General features: G+C 42.7%; 1 protein-coding gene across 2 annotated transcripts in view; it reads right to left on the bottom strand.

Moving 5' to 3' along the window:
* The window catches only part of LOC138799212 (alpha-2-macroglobulin-like), a 76903-nt gene extending 60449 nt beyond the window's left edge, over window positions 1-16454 (bottom strand). For both annotated transcript variants that reach the window (XM_069980098.1, XM_069980099.1), the window contains exons 1-9: window positions 16350-16454; window positions 13572-13731; window positions 11897-11949; window positions 11368-11388; window positions 9763-9919; window positions 8706-8790; window positions 7576-7720; window positions 2829-2940; window positions 266-375 (exon numbers count right to left, since the gene is read on the bottom strand). In XM_069980098.1, the coding sequence (XP_069836199.1) occupies window positions 266-375; window positions 2829-2940; window positions 7576-7720; window positions 8706-8790; window positions 9763-9919; window positions 11368-11388; window positions 11897-11949; window positions 13572-13731; window positions 16350-16382 (876 nt within the window). In that variant the 5' untranslated portion in view covers window positions 16383-16454. The remainder of the gene's footprint in view (window positions 1-265; window positions 376-2828; window positions 2941-7575; window positions 7721-8705; window positions 8791-9762; window positions 9920-11367; window positions 11389-11896; window positions 11950-13571; window positions 13732-16349) is intronic.
* Between the last annotated feature and the right edge of the window lie 7590 nt (window positions 16455-24044).

Raw genomic sequence — 24044 nt, 5'->3', positions numbered from 1 at the left:
TAGAGCTAGTCAAGACTCTTAGTTTCTCAAAAAGAATAAAGGAGGTACGTAAAAGGCATAAAACAACCTCTTCAGCTGTTCCCAACCACCTGTAGGAACTACTATCTGTAAACAGGCAGGATTTTACCAGGAAGTTCTTATTTTTTAGAAAGGTATGGGTCTTAGAGGTAAGGCCTGCATCTATCAGGAATTTTTGCCATATCTAGTAAATATGCTACCGTACAAATGGCAAATTGACAATACCCCTATATTAGTTCACTTGTACCTTGCCGTAATATGGAAATCCTCCATCGTAATATTTTTCACATTCCACAAATTGAATTGTTTTCTTTGAAAAGTTGAGGTATATATCAGCTGCTGCTTCCTCACTATGACCTGAATGAATGAATATATATTTATACAGAGAAATGGAGCAACCTGCACGTCTCGTAATGAGCAGGATAGGATATCTTTATTACTATAATTATATATTGGTATAATCCCAGGAATCCTATTGATATCTAATCTCATCATTATCCTATCTATGCATCTCCAGAAGTGAGGTCTTGTAAAAAGATTATGGCAGCATATTTGCTTATGTGAGAGGCCTTGTCCATTTACAGTATGTATTACAATAGCTAGTACTAGGCTGCTTATGAGAATATTGCAGTAAAACCTTGGTAAGAATAGGAGATTAGTAGAGATGAGAGAATTTTTTTAAAATTTGGTTCGCCAGTTTGCAAATTTTTGGCATACAGTTTACAAACTTGCGAACCGAACCGAAATGAACCGTGTATTAAGTTAAAACAGCATATTTTCATTTTAATTATGCTTTTGTAAACAAAAAAGTAGCAAAATTAGAATGAAAATATACTGTATTATGTAACTACATATTGAAATAGCTGGCGGCATTAATGCAAGGGAATCGCTATAATGCATTAATGCGGCCAGTTATTTCACTATATACAGTAATTGCTCAACACAGCACATTTTCATTTTAGTTTTGTTATTTTTCCTTTACGAAAATATACAACAAATTTCATTCACAAATTTACTGGCAATAATGACCTTTTCAATTTACCTTTTTGAAGGTAAATTGCCGGTAAATGTATGAATGAAATCACTAGGTACAATTTAGTGGCATGTGTACCAGCTAATTGACTGTGTAACAAGCTGATTGATTGTGTAACAAGCTAATTTACTAATTGTCACACAGTCAATTAGCTTGTACACATGCTACTACTGTACATTGTACCTAGCGATTTCATTCATAAATTTACCAGCAATTACCACATTAAGTGCAAAGATAATTATTGCCAGTAAATTTATGAATAAAATGATAAAAGTGATTTAATCATTGTTTGACTTTTAGATATTGAGGCTCTTTTAGCAGGAGGGAACATTTCTGATGATGATCTTAGTGTAGTAGGATATTGTAGCTTTGATATCATACCTTGATCCCTGGGAGCACATAATCAATGGTGATCAGGATCAATTGGGGTCAGGAACAGGGACATTGAAATATTGATGGACCAGTGTACAATGTAAAACCTTTGATAGCCTTTACATCCTTTGAAAATGGCAAACAGGTTTAGTCCCTATGTCCCTTCTGCTCAAATAAAAGTAATTTTAGCATGGTATGTGGGGGTTCTTTAGATAAAGTAAATCAGATACACCACCAGATAGCAGTCACTACATGCATGCAAATACACAAACATACATGTATGCTTACCCTTTATATGAATGCACATAGATATCTATGCACATCACATACGCTAGATCACGTATATGCCCACTCCTTACATTCAAGTGAGCACATGTAACCATGCTCACAATATTTTCACTTATACAACATGGTAACTGGACACATACAAGTATAGCTGGATATCAACAAATGAATCACCTCTTCCCAATGAGCCCACAACACACACCATTTGGGCAGAAATAAGAAGAGGGGAGATGGTAGGCAGATGGTCAGCTAAGAACCAGTCATCAGTCTGTGTAGCAAGCTAATTGATTGTGTAAAAAATGAATTGCCTAATTGTTACAAAGTCAATTAGCTTGCACACATGCTTCTACATTGTAGCGATTTCATTAAAAAATTTACCAGCAATTACCTCATTCAGTGAAAAGATAAATATTGCTGGTAAATTAATTAATTAATTTTGAAGTCTATTTTCGTTTCAGTTTTGTTATTATAAATTAAAAATAGCAAAAGTAGATGGAAGATATGTTGTATTAAGTAACTATATAGTAAAATAACTGGTGGCATTAATGCATTATAGCGAACCCCTTGCATGCCGACAGCTATTGTGCTATATAGTTACTTAATACAGCATATTTTCATTCCAATTTTGCTGATTTTTGTTAACAACGAAACTGAAACCAAAATATTGTTGCTGTTTTTTTTTTAAATGGTTCCTTTAAACTCTGAAAAAAGTTTGGTTTGCTAACGTACCAAACTTTTTGCAAAGTTTAATCTCAACCTGGGTTTGACGATTTCGGTTCACTCATCTCTTGTGATTAGGTTAAAATGATTCTGATCAACATCTAGTGTGAGCTGAACCAGTAGCCATGTGATGGTAGATATGGGGGAGGGGGGAATTTGTGGAAAGATAAATATAAGTTGTTAGTGCTTCCTGCTGGTTGCTAAATTTAAAGAATAAAGATCAATATCTTTGGTTTCATCATATTTTGTTCTTTGTTCACTTGGATACCCTGGTGTTCTCCCACAAAACTAAACATTGCTGCAGGATGGATGTGCCTTAATGTAACATTTATGTAATGTGAAGGCATTTTCATTGTTAAAAATGTCCCCATTGTTGAGGTGTTTCCCTTCTATCACTTACCAGTAACTTCCTCTGTGAGCTTAGATTTAATCTGTAAAAGACTTTGTTCTGCGGTTGACAAGTCAAAAAATGCAAGTTGAATATCTCTAGAGACACATCCTTTACTGTCAGGCTGAAAAAAAAAATAAAAAAAAAATAATAATAATAATAAATATTAACCAACAAGTAATGTCATATAGTTTTCCAATTGCAATAGTGACTATTATCCAGTGTTCCTCCGATGTCTTACTCATAGGGATGTTTGTGATGCACTAAACTCCTGACACTCTATACTTAGTGCCTTCGATACATACAGCAACGCTTAACAGCACGCCTAACAAGGGGTTATTCTAGCATCACACAACCATCTCATTGACATTTTAACCTCGCACTCACACTATAGCGTTCTTGTTACATTTTAAATTGATCTAAATAAAAGTTACTTTTTAGCCACTGGGAAATCAGGTATATTATCTAGGTACTAGAAATTGATTTGACCATACAACATACTTCAGCTGCTGTACAACCCCATACTATACATCTCAGCTGCCACTGCAGATCATCATCATACACACCTCAGCTAGAAATCAGCAAACCGGTTCGGCCGGTATGGGATCCGGTTTGGATTTTTCCAAAAGTCCGACTCCGGTCGGATTCGGATTTTTGAAAGTCCACTCTGATTTTTTTTCCCTTGCTTTCTAAAATGACAGCCGCCATTTTAGAAAGCAGGAAGTGTTCCGGATTTTCCATGATGCCTGAAACACATCCAATCAGCAGGGATGTTGCATTAGCCCACCTCCTGTGTGACGTCGGTATTGCTTTAAGAGGAGCGGTCACATGACCGCACGACGCAGTCTGCAGAGAGAGAGGAAGGAGAAACACAGCACAGAGCTCGTCAGTGACAAAACGCTGCTGCTGCACAGCAGCTTTTCTACAAAAGCCAAAAAGACAAAAAGATTACTAGGAAAACGGAGAGGAGAAACATATAGTGATTAAGGGTACAAACCCACTTGCCGGATCTGCAGCGAGTCTCCTTGCTGCGTTTTTGCAGCGAGACTCATTGCAGATCCCAGCCCTATACTTTCATTAGCAGAGAAACTCGCAGCAGGGATGTACATCCCTGCTGCGATTTTGTCTGCAGCCCTCGCCATTAACCCCCTAGCCGCCGGACATTATACATCACCGAGTCCCCGTTCCTGCTTGCTTCAGGACTCCCGGAGTCTTCACGGCCCGCCCTGCCAATCAGTGCGCTGCGGCAGGGCAGCGCACTGATTGGCCGGGCAGAACGTGCCGGGAGCCGCCGAAGCAAGCAGAAGCGGGACCTGTTAATGTATATCCTGCCCGCCCCCCCTGCAGCCCCGATCGCCCCCAGCCCCCGGCCGCACGATCGCCCCCCGCAGCCCCCGGCCGCACGATCGCCCCCCGCACCCCCCGGCCGCACGATCGCCCCCCGCACCCCCCGGCCGCACGATCGCCCCCCGCACCCCCCGGCTGCACGATCGCCCCCCGCAGCCCCCGGCCGCATGATCGCCCTCCACAGCCCGTGCGGCCGGGGGGTGCGGGGGCTGATCATGCGGCCGGGGGCGATCAGGGCTGCGGGGGGCGATCGTGCGGCCAGGGGGGTGCGGGGGGCGACCATGCGGCCGGAGGGTGCGGGGGGTGATCATGCGGCCGGGGGGTGCGGGGGGCGATCAGGCGGCCGGGGGCGATCGGGGCTGCAGGGGGGGCGGGCAGGATATACATTACCAGGTCCCCGCTCCTGCTTGCTTCGGCGGCTCCCGGCACGTTCTGCCCGGCCCATCAGTGCGCAGCCCTGCCGCAGCGCACTGATTGGCCGGGCGGGCCGTGAAGACACTGGGAGCCCCGAAGCAAGCAGGAACGGGGACCCGGTAATGTATAATGTCCGGCGGCTAGGGGGTTAATGGGGAGGGCTGCAGACAAAATTGCAGCAGGGATGTACATCCCTGCTGAGAGTTTCTCTGCTAATGAAAGTATAGGGTTGGGATCTGCAGCGAGTCTCGCTGCAAAAACGCAGCAAGGAGACTCGCTGCAGATCCGGCAAGTGGGTTTGTACCCTTAGAGAGAAAAATAGAGAGGGCGAAAGATAGATAGGTAGATAGATTAGTAGAGATGAGCATACCTCGAGCATGCTCGAGTCCATCCAAACCCGATCGTTCGGCATTTGATTAGCGGTGGCTGCTGAACTTGGATAAAGCCCTAAGGCTATGTGGAAAACATAGATATAGTCATTGGCTGTATCCATGTTTTCCAGACAACCTTACAGCTTTATCCAACTTCAGCAGCCACCGCTAATCAAATGCCGAATGATCGGGTTCGGATAGACTCGAACATGCTCGAGGTTCGCTCATCTCTATAGATTAGGCATAGGAGAGCAAAGGGTGCCCAGAACAAAAACGTGCTATACAGATATACAAGTACTATAGTTGGACCCTTGGAAGAGTGTATATGACATAGTTGTTTTCCTGAGGCACAAATATATACCTCGTGCATGACTACTGCGGCTCCTGTACTGGCCTCAAATTACTATTGCTGGACCTCCACTGGCCTCCAATGACTACTGCTGCTCCTTCACTGCATTTATGACCTTTTCCTGCATAGACCCTGTAATAGTGAATTTCCTGCATAGACCCTTTAGGGTAGCTTCACACGTAATGTATCGCTGTGTATTTAACGCTGCGTTTTTATCGCTGCGTGTTTGGTGCGATTTTTACATGTGAGTTTTGATTTTCACATGAAAATCATGTGAAAATCAAAACTCGCATGTAAAAATCGCACCAAACACACATCGATAAAAACGCAGCGATAAATATGCAGCGTTAAATACGCAGCGATACGGTACGTATGAAGCTACACTTAATGGTGAATTTCCTGCATAGACCCTGTAATGGTGAATTTCCTGCATAGACCCTGTAATGGTGAGTTTCCTGCATAGACCCTGTAATGGTGAGTTTCCTGCATAGACCCTGTAATGGTGAATATTGAAGTCTACAAAAAAAATTTACTTTGAGATATTGAAAAGATAATGATGTTACTGACATGTAGAGCCCTAAATTCAGCCAAATACACTACCACCGTATCATATAGATGCTTTAAACTATGAAATCCAAAGAAATCCGAAATTCGGTCAAATCAAACTTTTCAAAAAAATCTGGAAGTCCGGTCGGAACGAACTTTTGAAAAGTTCGCTCATCTCTAACCTCAGCTTCTGCAGAACATCATTATAAACCTCAGTTGCTGCAAAACCCCATACCACACACCCAAGCTGCTGCAGAACCTCATCATACCTCAGCTGCTGCAGAACCTTATCATACACCTCAGCTGCTGCAGAACCCCATACCACACACCTCAGCTGCTGCAAAATCTCATCATACACCTCAGCTGCTGCAGAACCCCATACTACACCTCAGCTGCTACTAATTGTCTGGGAGTTGGAATAAAGATTTTTTTGCCAGGTCATATATAAAACCCATCTTTATCATTTTAGCCTTGCATTATATATATATATATATATATATATATATATCAACAAAACACAGTAATCACTGAACTCAAGGAGATCAATGAAAAAATCCAATGAAGTACTCAAAAGTCTCCACTGATGCCCCCAAAAATTTAAATATGCAAAACAAGAGTCCGTGGAGCATCCTGTGGACTGATGCCTGCCTTTGCAAGCCATTGTCATGATCTCAATACTCACTCCTTGAGTTAGACATTGACAAATAGGGGCCACCCTGTTGTTTCCCTATTTATGTTCCAATACTCGCAACTGAGTGGGACTTAAGGGTCCATCTATCAGGGTGGTGTGTTGCTCTCCCCATCATGAAGGCACCCCCCCCCCCCCCCCCCCCCGTGGCAACAGGCTAGAGATATCTGGCTATTCCCATGTTTTGAGACTCAAAACCGAGGCTCCACGGACTCTTGTTTTGTGTACACACACAGATGCATTGTAGTAGCCGCAGGCAGTGTCCTGACATTGGGAAGGAAGGGGTTAACACACTGACAGCTTTTACCTTTATTACTCTGGTCAGTGTGACACTTTTTTATCTCCCCAGGCTGAGCTCCCCCTATCCCAGCATGAGCTACTGTACTTCTCTGAGCATCCCTTCACCTTCCTCTTACACGGAGCTGAGCGACGGCTGCCGGGCTCCTTATCAGATCAGTCACAACCCGAACAGGGGGAGAGGGAGAGCACGGCTACCTGCTGAGGTCAGTGCTGGGCACAGTGCACCTTCCCTGGGGGCTCTAGCAGTTTGGCGTCTGGCTCCCTCTTCTACTCCATGTGTGCTGTGAGCTGCGCATGTCAGCTCTCAGCTACATTGTAGCAGATGGGACGGGAGCTGTCCATTGACTCCTATGTACTGCCATATACTGCTATGTACTGCCATAAAGCAACTGTGTATGTGTTGTGCAAGGAGACATACGGTACAAAGATGCTATTGCAAATGGCAGCCCCCAGTGAAGCACATTATTAATATTTTACAAAACACAAAAACAGAAATCAAAGTCTAACTATTTTTAAAGATATTAATTAAATGAAACAAACAAAAAAAAAAAAAAAAAAATAATAATAATAATAATAATAATAATAATAATGTGAGACATTCCCTTTAAGTTATGACATGAAATACATTATACAACAATTTTAAAGAAATTTGCACATTTTTATCATTTTGTATAGACATTCCTTTATTATGTTCTTGCAACTAACAGGATAAAATTATGATTCTAAAGGAAATCTTACTCTCACCTTCTCTCCTTTAATGTATACACATTTTTTCTCATCTGTTTCTTCTTCATTATTGTAATAGGATTCACAAAAATATTTATCTTCACATACTTCAGCACATACCGAAAGATCAATTATACCCTCTACTGGCTTTCCATATGTATAACTGGAAATAAAGACATTAGTTACAGATGCTGCCATTCTCTCATGAACTGTTTGACTATTCGCTTTATTTTAAATCCAGTTTAGTGGTCTGAGCCTTATTAATATATTGTATAATGTTTACATTTATTAATAATTAAAGGCACAAGAATGTAAGGAGTACTGCAGCCCCTTTAATCTAATAAAAGGGTAGTCCTGTAGTGACCCACTATGTGTTTCTTTGTCTTTACGTACCAAGGTAAAAGTGTTTCTGTCAGGTGTCACAGTAAGGGTGCCTTCACACGTACCGACTCGCAGCGTTAATAACGATGCGAGTCGGCTAGGTCCTGGCAGATCACTGTCATTACATACATGCAGCGGTCTAAACGACTGCTGCGTGTATGTAATTCTGCCGGCCGCCTAACCCCTTCTGTTGCCGCCTGGCTCCCCCTCTGTATACATTACCTGTCCTCCCTCCACGGGGTCCCGGCATCCTGCTCTCCCGCCCGGCCAATCAGTGGCTGCGGCAGGGCAACACACTGATTGGCCGGGTGCGAGAGCAGGACGCCGGGACCCCGTGGAGCGAGGAGGTATGTATGCGGTGTGGGAGGCGGCCGGCATCTGAAGGGGTTAAGCGGACGGCAGAATTACATACGCAAATAGATTTTCAGTGGTTTTAGCACTGGTGTAGACAGGTATGAAGATATATGCTTATGCATCATGTTTATTTTTTTCTGGATGTCCTAGTACCCATTTATTTTGATAGTTAGAGAAGATAGACCCATGTGTTATAAACAGATTGGGAGAGATTTATCAAACATGATGTAAAGTGAAACTGGCCCAGTTGCCCCTAGCAACCAATCAGATTCCACCTTTCATTCCTCACAGACTCTTTGGAAAATATAAGGTGAAATCTGATTGGTTGCTAGGGGCAATCTTCCCCATTGTGTACTATTTACATATGGGTAAGAGTCCCATTGGGAGTCATGCAATATTATAGCTCTTCTTACCTGCCGCATGCTTCCAGGTGAAAGGACTTATCAGTTGTTGCTATATCAGATGGGTAATTAAGATTAAACTCAAACCTCTTCAGCACTAAAGACAATAGACATTATTATAGTGATTACAAATTCTAACAATCTAATAACTTTGGTCTTACTTTTAATTTGAAGGTTTCCGTACACAGTAATGGAAAGGAAGCTAAACATATTAACTTTGGTGGGGCCAGCCAAATCACTAATGTGTATGAAGGCCCCCTGACTCTCCCAAGATGGATAATATCAGGGGAAGAAAGGGTCACCCATGCTGGATTTTAACTGCCTAAATATATGCCACCTCGCTGACTGTAAAGTAGACATGTTTCCATATTAAGACCCACAGAAACTACATGGGTTCCAAGAAGTACCATCTTTTCCAATAGAATCACCCTGCTGTTGTGGAGAGTACATGTCTAAGGCTATGTACACACACACAGTATGAGACCAGCCATTCCGTGACCAGGCCGGGTCACGGAACGGCCGGTCTCTGAGAAGATCATCCTGGCTGTTACTGCAGTACCGGACAGATGATATTTTCAGCCGCAGTGTTCAGGGCGCCCCCATCAGAACACTCCCCTGCACACTATGGAGTGAGCAGCTGGAGCCGCTCGCTCCACAGTGTGCACTGACATAGTTTTCTGCGGCAGCTATTCAATAAATAGTGGCCGCAGAAAACTGACATGTCAGTTGTTTGCAGTGGCGCTAGGGATCCCGACTGGAGCGTATACTATGTGTATACTCTCCGGCCGGGATTCCTAGGCAGCAATGGATGTATATTTCCATATAAATCACGACTGCTGTACAACGGCCGTGGTTTTACGAAAATATATGGTGTGTGAACATAGCCTAATACAGCAAGTAATGTATTATAGCACAAACTGTTCTCACAGGGATCCACATAAAAAAACATCCACTACGTAGAGCTTTGCTATGGATGTGTAAATCACTGAAGCTTTATAATGTTTACTACACCTGCTCTTTAAACATTTAACATTTTATCTTTATTTTATTTATTTTCACATCAACTTACCGTACTCATCAACTATAAAAGAATTATGACAGACGCGAGGAATGTTAATTTTGTAATCTCCAAGAGCTAATTCATTGGCCAGATGGAAGCTAAAGTCTGCAAACCCTTGCTTTGTAGACACATCCAGCCACTGGGCTATGCGGTTTTCATTTGGGTCCTGTAAAAGAAAAGGTGAATAATGTGGTTCCCTATGGCACGGAAGTCTGACTAGTCTGATCTAGTGGAACACTGCCCCAGGAAACACTGATATCAGCTAAAACCTGGAAAAACTTAGCTTAAATGGTATCTGAGTATCGCAAGTTTCTTGTTTGTTCTGCAATTTTGCTTGTTAGGCTAGGTTCACACTCACTCTTTTTTAACTGAAATATACGTAGTGTGAACGCAGCCTTATAATGTAAGTCAATTTAAAAAAAAAAAAAACTGCATCCATTTTTCCCCATAAAGCAGATACATTAAACAAACAGCAAAAACGCAGGGTTAACCTAGCCTTACACTGCTATACACTATTGGACCATGTTCACATGGCATAAGACTCCGGCCGTTCTGTTACCCGGCCAGGTCATTGAACGGCCGGTGTCAGAGAAGATCATCCCAGCTGGTGCTGCAGTAGCGGGCGGATGATCTTCACTTCTGATGAATTGGGATGCAAGTGCATCTGTGCGTGCCCGCATCCCAATTCGCCGCTGCACACAATGGTGTGTGCAATGAAAAGTGGCAGCAGGAAACTAACATGTCAGTTTTTTTGTGGCGCCACTAGCGATCCCAGACGGAGTGTATACTATGTGTATATGCTCCGGCCGGGATTCCATAGATGGCAGCACTATATAAGTTTCGTATTAATCTTGGCCGTTGTTGCGAACAACGGCCGTGATTATTACGAAACCTACCTAGTGTGAACATAGCCTTAGGATGGGTTCACACACAGTATTTTTGTCCTCATATTGCAGCCAAAACCAGGAGTTGATTGAAAACACAGAAAGGCTACGTTCACACACTGTTCAAATTTAGTGGATGGCCGTCATTTTATGACAAATAATGGTCGTTATTTCATAACAACGGCCGAGGTTTTAAAATAATGCCAATTATTTACCATTTAATGATGGCCATCCACTAAATTTAAACAGTGAGAGAACATAGCCTTTCTGGGGGTTTTTTATCCACTCTTGGTTTTGGTTGCAATATGAGGACCAAAATACTGAGCAAAAATACTGTGTGTGAACATAGTCTTAAGCAGCATACACTGAGGTTAACGTTACTGCTTTGATTTTACCATACCTAGTGCTCACATGTCAGTAAAGATTCTGTTCACAAGACACTCCCACAGGAAGCTTCAATGCTTCTTTTTTTCTAGTGTGAACCAATCCCTGCAAAGCTAAATCTAACCCTTATGAATTGAACTCTCTAGTCAGTCTTGCCCAGACCAGACTGGTGTAAAAAAAAGTTTCTAAACTTGAAGAGGTTGTCTGGCAAGAATTAACATATCCCCTATCCACAGGATAGGGGAAAAATAAGAGATCGCAGAGGGTCCAAACTTAGAATTCTCAGTGTTGCACTTTGCCATTACCTCCTACTACTCTATCCCAGGAATATACTTGTTATACTTACTATTATTTCAACCAAGGGATGCTAAAAAAAAGGAAATGAAAATAATACTGTTACAAATAAAATAAATGTTGATCAAATATTAATACTTATAAATAGGTTATAAATTGTAAATGATACAGTATAATGTAAAACGTGCAGTCTGATCCGGCAGTGATGTGATACTCTATCCTCCTCTTCTTTATAATCTACAAGCTGTAGAAAAAGGAGCATTAACACAGGACTGTAAAATATGACTGCCCCATAAGAGATTATGTAAGCCCCACCAGGGAGTGGAGTGGATTCACCAGTGCCCACCGCAAGGCGGGATGGACTTACTGTGGCAGGCGACCCCCAGGTATCTGAAACTATACGTGCTTTGGAAAACTCATTGGTGCACTAGAAAAGTGAATGGCTTCTTAGTATATATGATGTGTTGGGTATTTTCATGTTAAATATTGCTCTTTAACCTGTTAAAGTCCTATTTGTTAGTTACATGAACATATTGCGGTGGCCAAGAAATAAACAAACAAATAAACAAATACACTCTCACCTGTTTATTTATTGGTTGAAAATCAAGGTTTACAGATATCACCAGAAATTTCACTAGAATAGAATATGACAGCGAGATAGTAATTGTTACTTCACGCATAAGACAAGATACACTGAATTGTATCTGTATCTGAACTGGACTCTTCCTCCCCCCACCTAGCTATCTCCCTCTCCAGGATCATTTGCCAGCAGACCACCCTAGAAGCATTTTACTTATAGGAGAAATAAACATAAATCAATCATAATTTTCATTAGCAATAGGAAGGGTCTGAGCAGAACTGAGCTGCAGAGCAAGGCTTGTCGAATAGAGACTGTTTAGTGAGGTAAACCCATGGTACAGAGGATAGAGACTGAGTTAGGAATTACAACAGTACTACTAGGTTGCAGTGTATATATATATATATATATATATATATATATATATATATGTAAGCACAATGCTTTAACTGTCTCTAAGCAGTATATGCTTTACATATAGAGGGGAAGATTTATCAAGACTCGTATACTCATACGCCAGTCCTAAATAAAGCCCCACCTTCTTTTTAAATAAATCAGGCGCCGGATGAGGCCACACCTCCGCCCTTCCTTAACCCTCCCCTCATATGCCATGGAGAAAGCAATAATCTGTGCTTTCTCCCTGGTGTATTCCAGGGGCACAAGCTCAAAAACATGGCCACTTTCTTCCAGAGACAACCCCCTCTCTTGTCTCTAGTTTGGGTGCAGGTTTTGAAACTCAGTTCTATTGAAGTAAATGGAGCTTAATTGCAAATTTTAGCTGAACTGGAGGCAAGAGTGATGTTAAGTGACCTCTGGAAGAAAGTGGCCATGTTTTTGTAGCTCTGGAGAACCCCTTTAATAAATATCCCCTATAGTACATGGGCCCTCAGAATAATATCCATTCATGGGTCCAAGAAAGTGAATGTCAGCACAAAGAAAAAACAAAAAACAACAGAAAAATAGCAAAACTTGCCAATCCAGAGACCTGTTAAAGTAGCAATCTGAACGTCTGTTATTGGCAAAAGCTTTAAAGTGACTCTGTACCCACAATCTGACCCCTCAAAACCACTTGTACCTTGAGATAGCTGCTTTTAATCCAAGATCTGTCCTGTGGTCCGTTCAGTAGGTGATGCGGTTATTGACAGAAAAAACAACTTTTAAACTTGTAGCCCAGTGCCCAATGGCCGGGGCTTAGAGTATCTGTGCCCTAACTTTGCAGCACCCCTCCATCCCTCCTCCCCACCCTCTTCATCATTAGGAATGCCACTGGAACATTTTCTCCTGTCTGAACATTTCACAGGTGCCTTAACGATCCAGCGCATGTTCAGTGTTCACACAGCTGATGAATAGGAGACAATCTGCCTGTAGCATTTCTAATGATGATGAGGAGGGAGGAAAGGGGGGACAGAGATGTTGTGCCAGGGTAATGCATACACAATCTAAGCCCTGGCCGTTGGGCACAGAGCTGCCAGTTTAAAAGTTGTTTCTTTAGGACAATAACTGCATCAACTGCTGAACGGACTCCAGGACAGACCTTGGATTAAAAGCAGCTACCTGAATATACAAGCGGTTTTGGGGGGGGGGGGGGGAGGGGGGGGGTAAGATTGTTGGTACAGAGTCGCTTAAATTTCTCTATGCATAAGCTAGGTCTCCTTTTTTCCCTCTGTTTTTGTCCTTACCTATATCTCCTGGCTTGTATGTGGACTTATCAGTCTGAATGACGCACACATCTCTTCTTTCAATGATGGCTATTTTTTTGCTTTCATCTACATTGATATTATCTCCGTGTACAGATACATGTAACAGACAGATGTGTTTACCACTTTTTATTACTGGAACCTAATAAGAAATGGAAGTTAAGGTTTTTTTTTTTGTCTTCCATGCCTTAAAAGAATATCACAGTTTATGTATTATGGAACTGTTTAATTATTGTCAAATATACTTTTTAAATCAGTTTCTCACATAGGTGCATTGCAGTACAATAAGGCAGTGTTCATACATTTGCAGTTCTCGTCATTTGTCTTTCTTTATATTATTAGAGTCTAATTATTTATGTGGCCTCTGCAATTTTGTCTATAATAATTGTTTGGGCTTTACCATTAGATCAGTATTACCAGGCTTCATCAGATCATTAATAACAAGAAAAACACCTGCGATGAAGCCTGGAAATGCTTATCACATGGCAAATGGAACTAGTAGGTAGGTTGTGAATAGGTCAGCACTCCCAGATCGTGAAGATAAAATTAAAACATAACTTTTAATTGCAAATATTGACTTCCATTATAAAAAAAATGGATCAAAACAGATCCATTTTTTTTAACAGACACAAAAGTAGTGTTGACACTACTTTTGTGTCCGTTAAAAAAAAGGATCAATTTTTTTATAATAGAAGATAATGGAAAAACGGATCAAAACAGATGGACACAAATGCATCCTTTTTTCATCTGTTATTCATTTGTTTTTTGCAAAAAATGGATGAAGAAAACAGATTGCAAAAATGCAGTGTGAACCCAGCCTTACTTGGTATTTTCACATAATGATCCTACTGCTGCTGCAAGATCAGGTCTTGTAGCAGTAGTAATATATATATATATATATATATATATATATATATATATATATATATATATATATAACATATAACAATTTCCCTATGTTCCTTCTTTATTGGTTATCATTTGGTAGCAAAGTACTTTTACGGTTTCTCTGTTTCAGGTAGTTCATTTTTTTCGGAGACCTTACTGTTTTTCTGTCTTTCAATCAAAAAGTGCCAAATATTTCTTAAATTTTGTGCTTATGGTTTAGAAGAAAACTACCATCTTCTTCTTTCAAGATTTTAACACCACGATAGTTGTTTATATTTCAAGGATCTTTGGTCTCAGAGTTTAGAATCAGGGTTTGTAGTACTCCTGTTTCATCCCCTTCTTGCTCCAGACAGACTAAAAGAATTTCCACATAAATAAGCACAAAAATCCATCTGTCAGTTTCTTTGTGTACAGGCAGGGGTCTGCCCTACTCCGATAAAAACCTTCACTAGTAAGTACTTTTAGTAATTTTACATTCTGTGTTCTGATGGCCTGTTTTGGACCATATATACTGTACTAAAGTTTACATACTTGGTCTGGTCTTTGTGCGTCTTTATATCCTTACGGTTGTTCTGTGGTTGACGTGTGTGTGAACCACCAGATGATGTCGTGACCCCGGTGCTGGTTCAGGACACAGGTAGGTGGTACACCTGTTTTTAGGTTATTTCTGGCTATATTATTACCCAATGGTCTGTGACCTGCCGGGCTTTAATAGGTCCCTTGGGCTCTTGTCACAGTGGTCAAGAGTGGGAAGATGACCCACCAAGATTGTCAGAACTGCCACAAACAGAAAGGGAAGAGTAACCCAATGAGTGTGTAGCCGGTAGGTGTAGGTGCTGGTGCAATGATCACTGAGTCCCAGTAAAATAAATAAAATGGCTTTACTAATAGTCTGTTGTGATACAGGATACACTGGTAATATACAACTTCTTTGGCACAGGCTTGCGTTCACTGGATCTGTGCTGAGAGATACTTTAAGTGCTGAGATACAATAGCAGTACTGGTGCAGCTTAGTGTTGAGCAGTGAAGAGAAGAGGAGAGGAGTTTGTCGTAAGAGCCCCAACCCAGGGTAGTAGTGTGCTTTGCTGGAACTTGAGAGAGAGATACTTAAGAGAAGAATACTTGTGCCTGTGTTTCACTAACCACCTTCTGCCCTGCAGTGTCAGGGTACCCGTCCTATCAGGGTGACACAAGCCCTAGTCTTGGTTACCTGAGATTAGCTAAGTGTCGAAAATTATCCGGGGTCACCTGCGCTGCGACATAGAGTGCGTAGACCTTTGTACGGTTGCTTTGCTCTATCCAGGTCAGTTCCTCTGTCATACGACACTGTCCTGCACTGTTTCGAGAGGTTCACGGCATGGGCTGGGGTGATCTCTGACTTGTCCTCCTGTTGGGGTCTAACACTGCATAGTGTCCATAGTTATACTCTTAGAAGTGAAAGTCTGTAGGTTCTCCATACACGTGTGTCTTTGACCAACTCACTAACCCAGCTGGATTGTCCCGGACAGGGATCCTGGCAGAGCCAGGCCCTGGCTAAGTTCAGCAGGGACGCCCTTTCTGTGTGTGTGTCCCACTCCCCAGAGAATAAGAGGGAAAACTGACACTACGCTTCCTCTCCCTAAGTGACTACTTCCTACAAGGCTATATAAGAGCCCCTGTGAGTGGTGGAGAAGAGAGAGTGTGCAAAAAAAGAGGTACAGAGATAGGTAGAAGGAAAAGAAGTATCTCCATTGGACCATAGGATCACAGAATACAAAAAAAAAAACAGTAACCCTTTACTAACTACAGCTGTGCAACACATATACACAAGCTCATACATAGAATACTGACATCTGATGGTGAAACTAATTAATATCTTCATCACCACCTTACTTTTAAGTATAAGGCTTTTGCGACAGGTGCCATACAAGGAACTTCCGTGGTGGGATACCACAGTTCCGTGAAAATGTCCTCAGTTTTGTTTTTAGCTGCTACAGAGAGCAAAGCTCTGATTGTAGCGTGTTTAACCACTGGAGCAAATGTCTCATCGTAGTCCCCTCCATATTTTTGTGAGTATCCCTTGGACAATGAGTCTTGCTTTGTATCCTTCAATGGTGCCATCCTCATTGCATTTAACTTTCATTTACAGCCTAGGGCCTATGGCTTATATTCAGCATGAACTTCTTACAATAGCCTCCGGTAACAGATTTCTTCTACAGAAAGAGAAAAGTCGTGTCTATAAAGTGCTGTTCATGAGCTTTAGGTTCTGACATCATCATAAAAATTATTTATTGACACGTCAATGGGGAATTTTTGTACATTTTTATACTATAGATGTTAATACAAATACTTTATAAAGTATGTATTGTACATTGTTCTGTCACAACTTTGGAAACATATACAGACCTGGAAACTATAGCACTCGGAATGATCAGCAGTGGTTACTGTATGTTCAGCTATAATGTGAACTTGGTCATCATGCTTAAGCTCTATTTTAAGGTCAACCGGCCCCTTCAGATCAAGAAAAGTCACACAGGCTTTCTCTTTGGCCCCCTGTGCTATATTTGCAGGAACTGTGATGACATAATGGCTGTAAGGACAGATAAGAACCATTAGGTCACATCTGAATATTTAAAAGAAGTGAAATAATGTCAATAATGTAGTTTTTACTAGTTGCTACTATTAATATCTGACCTATTAACTTGTAGGGACAGTAAACAGGAGGAACTGGCTTCTGACAGCTCTCGTGGTTCTGATCTCTTCTGTTGCGTGTGCCAGGAGAGAACAGCAGCCCTGATACAGTACAATTTGTATAACACATAAATTAACCCCCTGATTATCTCCCCTGTCCATTGTTACGGTATCTAAGTTATCACTAACCTATCTCTGTACCTGATAGTTTACTCTGTCTTCTGTTGCTGTACTCAATAGTCTCCCATATCCCCATTACCGATCCTGATAGCTGTTCCGTACTGTACTGTACCTGATCTTCACCCCTATTAGTGTACCTGAATGTCACTACTTTTCATGTATGTAATCATCACTTGTTTTACTGTACCTGATAGGCGCTCCTGTTACTGTATCTGATCGCCGCTCCTGTTACTGTACTTAAAATCAGACAAATGTGATGCTAAACTTCTACTGCTAAAGTCCTATAACATACTAAAAAGTAAAAGGTCCTTAACTAAATAATGCCAACATAAAGTAGACATATCGTAATTGTGTATTATTATGTCATTTGGGTTGCGTGACTATTAGAGATGAGCGAACCTCGAGCATGCTCGAGTCGATCCGAACCCGAACTTTCGGCATTTGATTAGCGGTGGCTGCTGAACTTGGATAAAGCCCTAAGGCTATGAGGAAATCATGGATATAGTCATTGGCTGTATCCATGTTTTCCAGACAACCTTAGAGCTTTATCCAAGTTCAGCAGCCACCGCTAATCAAATACCGAACGTTCGGGTTCGGATCGACTCGAACCCGAACCCGGTTCGCTCATCTCTAGTGACTATCTTTGTTAAACAAAGAGAATTTAAAAAATAGTAATTCAACACTGTTCAACCTACAGTAAATGTAACATGTTAAGTGGCTTATTATGATTATAGTCATACCGAAATTATACAGCTTTTGTTATGTTTTACGATTTTCAAAAAAATGTTAAACTTCCAAAAGTCTTTGCATTTCTATATTCAAACACACATAAATTTTATTTATTTATTTGTTTTTATTATTGTGGAGGGGTCTTATTTTCTGCACATTGATTTATAGATTTCATTTGTAGATTTTTGTGATAGATTGGATTTATTTATCATTTTTTATTTCACATATTTCTTGGATTAGTGTTGAACAAAACGCCAGTAAATTAATCCGAACCTGATGGTTTGGCAATTCGTTACTTTACTCTGTATAAATTAGTATTCTAGAAGATAACATACAGCGGCACTTCACCTTAAAAGCTTCATCTTTATTATAACAAAGGACACATAACAGGACATTAGCAGGGAGTGAGCATTTCTCTACGTCCTGTTATGTGTCCTTTAATATAATAAAGATGAAGCTTTAAGGATGGCTTCACACTGCCTCTTTTTTGGAAAAATGGCAATAAAAACATCAATGACATTTTTGTTATACCAGAACAGGGGCCAGATGTTAGCTGGAAGTCAGTGGAAGTTTATGCTTTGCTTAGCTGGTTGAAGAAGATGGGGAGAAGACCAGGGGGTAAATTTACCATTTCCCTAATGGAGTAAAGTTTGGCCCACAGGTGGTTATTTAATCCTTGGGGACTAGACTGTGGCGTTTTGCACCCCCCCTCCCCCAGTGACCTGCTCGCTCCCGCTCCAGCAAAGAAAGGGGTCATTTAGCCCCTTCTATTCTGGAGCGGGTGCATTCAGGTTGGCATTTTGACCCAAACATGGACTTCAGCAGTGAGATCCATGTTTGGGTAAAAACGCCAACCCAAAAATCGCCATAAAGGCAAAAGTTAAATTCCTATATAAAGTGAAAAATGCCACAAAAAATGGCAAACTAAAAGGATGTGTGAGGGCACCCTAAGGCTATGTTCACAAAATGTAATATTTCAGTAAAGAACGGATGCTGATTGCAATGGAATCAGCATCCATTCTTCACTGCAGGGGGGGCATTGCATTGAATGTTCACACATTGATATTCGAACACCAGTTCTTTAGAATGGGCGTTAAAATAATGTACCTGCCTATTTTTTTTAATTAAATAATAGCTGTTGTAGCAGGTTGAATGGGTTAATCTGGCAAGGCAGGTATATTCCTCACCGGCTACTAAGAGGTTAACCTGGAGGCTGATCTCCACACAGGTGCAGGTGGATTAAAAGCCTAGCTAGTCTGATGGGAGTTGGACTTGAAAGCAGCATGGTGTGGACCCTGCTCTGCTGCTGCTAATACTGGAGCTGTATACCAGGAGAGACTGCTGAGTTACAGATGGGTGAGAGATAACCCTGTATCTGCTGTGACTGTACTCCAGGATACTGTACAGGACTGTATTATTTCTGTGGGTTTTCATTTATGCCATTTGAAAGACTTATTTCTGCTGAAAAAAGCTGTATTTTGTTTGTGGAGCTTCTATACTTGGAAATAAAGCGGCTGACACGTCTGGTTGACAAGAAACCTGCATTTAGAGTGTCTCTTTACCTGAGCTCACACTCCAAACTGTTATGCTACGTTTACACGAAACGATTATCGGGCGAATTTTCGCGATAACGATCGAATTCGAACGATAATCGTACGTGTAAACGCGACAAACGATCGAAAAATCATTCATTTTGATCTTTTAACATGTTCATAAATCGTTGTTCGCCGATCGCAAAAAATTCGGCGATCGTTCCGTGTAAACAGTCGTCTCGCGATAGTCCGGCCGCCCGTCGCCCGCAGCCCCGCCCCCTGTTCGCAGCCCGGCCCCCCGCTCATCCGGAGCCCCCTGCGCCGGCTCGATCGCCACCCGCGCCGCTGCTCCGATCGCCCCCCCCGCCGCCACTCCGATCGCCCCCCCATCTGCCGCCGCTCTGATCGCCCCCGCCGCTCCGATCGCCCCCACCGCGGCGGCGAAGAACATATGTTACCTGCTCCGCGCAGAAGGTCTTCGGACATCCTCGGCTCCCCTCTTCAGCGCACTGATTGGCTGAAGAGATGAGCCGGGAATTTCAAAGGGCTCCTCTTCAGCCAATCAGTGCTCCTCTTCAGCACTGATTGGCTGAAGGGGAGCCGTTTGAAATTCCCGACTCCCCTCTTCAGCCAATCAATGCACGGCAGCACTGATTGGCTGAAGAGGGGAGCCGGGAATTTCAAACGGCTCCCCTTTAGCCAATCAGTGCTGAAGAGGAGCACTGATTGGCTGAAGAGAAGCCCTTTGAAATTCCTGGCTCATCTCTTCAGCCAATCAGTGCGCTGAAGAGGGGAGTCGGGGATGTCCGAGAACCACCTGCGCGGAGCAGATAACATATGTTCTTCGCCGCGGCGGTGGGGGCGATCGGAGCGGCGGCGGTGGGGGCGATCGGAGCGGCGGCGGGGGTGGCGATCAGGGCGGCGCAGGGGGCTGCGCTTGAGTGGGGGGGCGGGCTGCAGGCGTACGATCGCAAAACGATTTTTCCGTACGATATATCGTACCGTCTAAACGCTGATCGTTATTAAAAAAAATCGTTACTTCAAAATCGTTAATTGTACGATCGGGCCAATAATCGCCTCGTGTAAACTTAGCATAACACTGTTCACACAATGTAATAGGCAGCAGCTGCCGTCCTTTACATTGAAGTGAATGAATAATTGACTTACAGGCACACCCAACAGTGCCCTAAAGTCAATTGTAAAAAAGGAACGTTCCTGCAGCCGATACAGAGGTATCGGCTGCAGAAACATCCTGAATGCAGCCCAGTGGTCGGCAGTTTGGACCAAGTTTGAACATACAGTAGTCTTATAGAGTTCCTGTCGTTAGAAAAAACATTTGACATGTCACAGAGACAACTCAAAAGTTTTGATCGGCCCGGGTCTGAGCGCTCAAACCCATACCGATCGGGAGATAGAGCGGGAAGAGGACCACAGCTGCAGGGCGTCCACTCCCAGCTCTAAATTAGAAAAAAAAGAGTCAGGTTCAATAGGAGCTCATTATAAGTCTGACTCTTTTATAATTCAAAGCGGAGAGTGGACGCTCTGCAGCATGTCTTCTCCTCACTCTATCTCCTGATCGGTACCGGTCTGTGCACTCAGACACGGACCGATCAAAACTTTTGACATGTCTTTATGACATGTCAAAAGTTTTTTTATAACGACAGTGACACTTTAAGGTGAAGTGCCGCTGTATGTTATCTTTTTGAATACATTCTGTGGATCTATGTGTCATGTTGAGCCTATAGCATGGAGGAGATGAGATTGCACACCTGACGGCATAATAACACCCGGGACCAGTAGTGTAGGTGAGATTTCTCTATTTAGCCTGTATAAATTAACCCCTTGCCTCCGCAGCCTGTTTTGTCCTTAATGACAAGGCTCATTTTTCTAAATCTGACCTGTCTCACTTTATGCGCTTATAGCTCAGTGATGCTTTAATGTATGCTAGCGATTCTGAGATTGTTTTTTCGTCACATATGGCACTTTATATTAGTGGCAAAATTTGGTCACTACTTTGTGTGTTTTTTGTGAAAAACATCAAAATATCATGAAAAATTAGAAAATTTTGCACTTTATGAACTTCTGAAATTCTCTGCTTATAAAAAAGGAAGTCATAGCACATAAATTAGTTACTAAATCACATTACCAATAAGGTCCTCTTTATTCTGGCATAATTTGGGAAACATATATTTACTTTTTTAGGGTGTTATGGGGCTTAGAAATTTATTAGCAAATTATCACATTTTGTGAAAGTTTCCAAAACTGATTTTTTTTAGGGACCAGTTCTTTTTTTAAATGGATTTAGAAGTCTGGTATCCTGAAAACCGTAGATAGACTGTGAGTAGGCCGGCACTCCCTGGGTAAAAGGAGGTGAAGTTAAAACATAACTTTTAATTATAAAATTGCATTAAAACCAACGCGTTTCACGCTACCGCACTTAATCATGGTCATATGACCATGATTAAGTGCGGTAGCGCGAAACGCGTTGGTTTTAATGCAATTTTATAATTAAAAGTTATGTTTTAACTTCACCTCCTTTTACCCGGGGAGTGCCGACCTACTCACAGTCTACTATTCCCTTGAATCCAGCATCTAGCACACGCCAGGACTCGTGCACCCCACCCATCTTTCTTCATTCACCTGGAGCAAAAGGGTAATCTCCATCGGGTGAGCTGATCCACATCCCTATTGTTCCATGCCTATCCTGAAAACCCCCATAAGTGACCCCATTTAGGAAAATAGACACCTTAAAGAATTAATCTAGGGTTATAATGAGCATTTTAACCCTACAGGGGCTGGAGGAAAGTATTCACAATAAGTCCGTAAAAAAATCGAAAATGAAAATTTTCAATTAATATATACGTTTAGATTAAAGTTTCTTATTTTCAAAAGGAACATGAGAAAAAAAGCATGCCAAAATCTGTAACGCAGGTTCTCGTGAATACAATGGTACCCCATATGTGGGCATAAACCCAGGGGCGGTCTTGGCATTTCTGGGGCCCCAAGCGAAGTTATGTCTGGGGCCCCCCCCTCGACACGCGTTCCAAAACAATAGACCGCTCTGTGTTGCCCCCAGTAGTATATACCCCTTGTGTCCTGCCCCCAATAGTATATACCCCTTGTTTGCTTCCCCCAGTAGTATATAGACCCCTGTGTGTTCCCCCAGTTATATATAGCCCCCCCCGGTGTGCTCCCCGAGAAGTATATAGACCTCCTGTGTGCTGCCCCAGTTGTATATAGACCCCCTGTGTGCTCCCCCACTAGTATATAGACCCCATGTGTGCTCCCTCAGGGGTATTTAGCCCCCCTGTGTGCTCCCCCACTTGGATACAGACCTCCTGTGTGCTCCCCCACTTGGATATAGACCCCTGTGTGCTCCTTCAGTAGTATATAAACCCCCTGTGTGGTTCCCCCAGTAGTATATAGACCCCCTGTGTGCCCCACCAGTATTAAATAGACCCCTTGTGTGCTGCCCCAGTAGTATACAGACCCCTGTGTGCTCCCCCAGTTATATATAGACCACCTGTGTGCCTCACAAGTAGTATATAGACCCCCTGTATGTTCCCCCAGTAGTATATAGACCCCTGTGTGCCCCACCAGTAGTATATAGACCCCTGTGTGCTCCCCCAGTAGTATATAGCCCCCCTGTGTGCTCCCCACTTGGATATAGACCTCCTGTGTGCTCTCCAAGTTGTATATAGACCCCATTCTGCTGCCCCAAGTTGTATATAGACCCCATTCTGCTGCCCCAAGTTGTATATAGACCCCCTGTGTGCTGCCCCCAATAGTATGTAGACCTTTGTGAAGCCCCAGTAGTCTATAGCCCCCCTGTGTGCTCCCCCTGTTATATAGCCCCCCTGTGTGCTCCCCCCATTTATATAGACCCCTGTGTGCTCCCCCTCCCATATAGTATATAACACAATAAAACAAACACTTATACTCACCTGGGTCCGGGCGTCTCCTCTTCTCTTCACTCTTGTGGCCGCAGGAAGGGTTTTCCCTGCAATCACAAGAGACCGCACTCCCCTTGTCCTGGCGCCGATGCTCCAGTGATGTCACTGGAGCACCGGCACCACAAGGACAGAGCTGCCACTTGTGACCGCAGGGAAAACCCTTCCTGCAGCCACAGGAGGGACTGACAGGAAGGGGGCCAATGTCTCCCGCCCTGTCAGTGCTGCTGCATGTAACTATGAGCGCTCATTACGAGTGTTCATAGTTACAGTTCAGATGGCAGCAGCGAGCGGGGCAGCGGCCCTGTCCAGCGGTCTTGAGCACAAGAGCGGGGTGTGGGGGCCCCCCTGGATGTTGGGGGCCCCAAGCGATCGCTTGGTGTGCTTGGTGCCAAAGACCGCCACTGCATAAACCACTCTATAGGCACACAGCCGGGCTCAGAATGAAAGGAGTGCCAATTAGCTTTTTTAATGCAGATTTTGCTGAAGAAATTTCTGAGTGCCAG

The sequence above is a fragment of the Dendropsophus ebraccatus genome, chromosome 8, assembly GCF_027789765.1.
Source record: "Dendropsophus ebraccatus isolate aDenEbr1 chromosome 8, aDenEbr1.pat, whole genome shotgun sequence".
Classification (NCBI taxonomy): domain Eukaryota; kingdom Metazoa; phylum Chordata; class Amphibia; order Anura; family Hylidae; genus Dendropsophus; species Dendropsophus ebraccatus.
The sequence above is the reverse complement of the archived record's forward strand: the minus strand, read 5'-3'. Positions and strand labels throughout refer to the sequence as shown.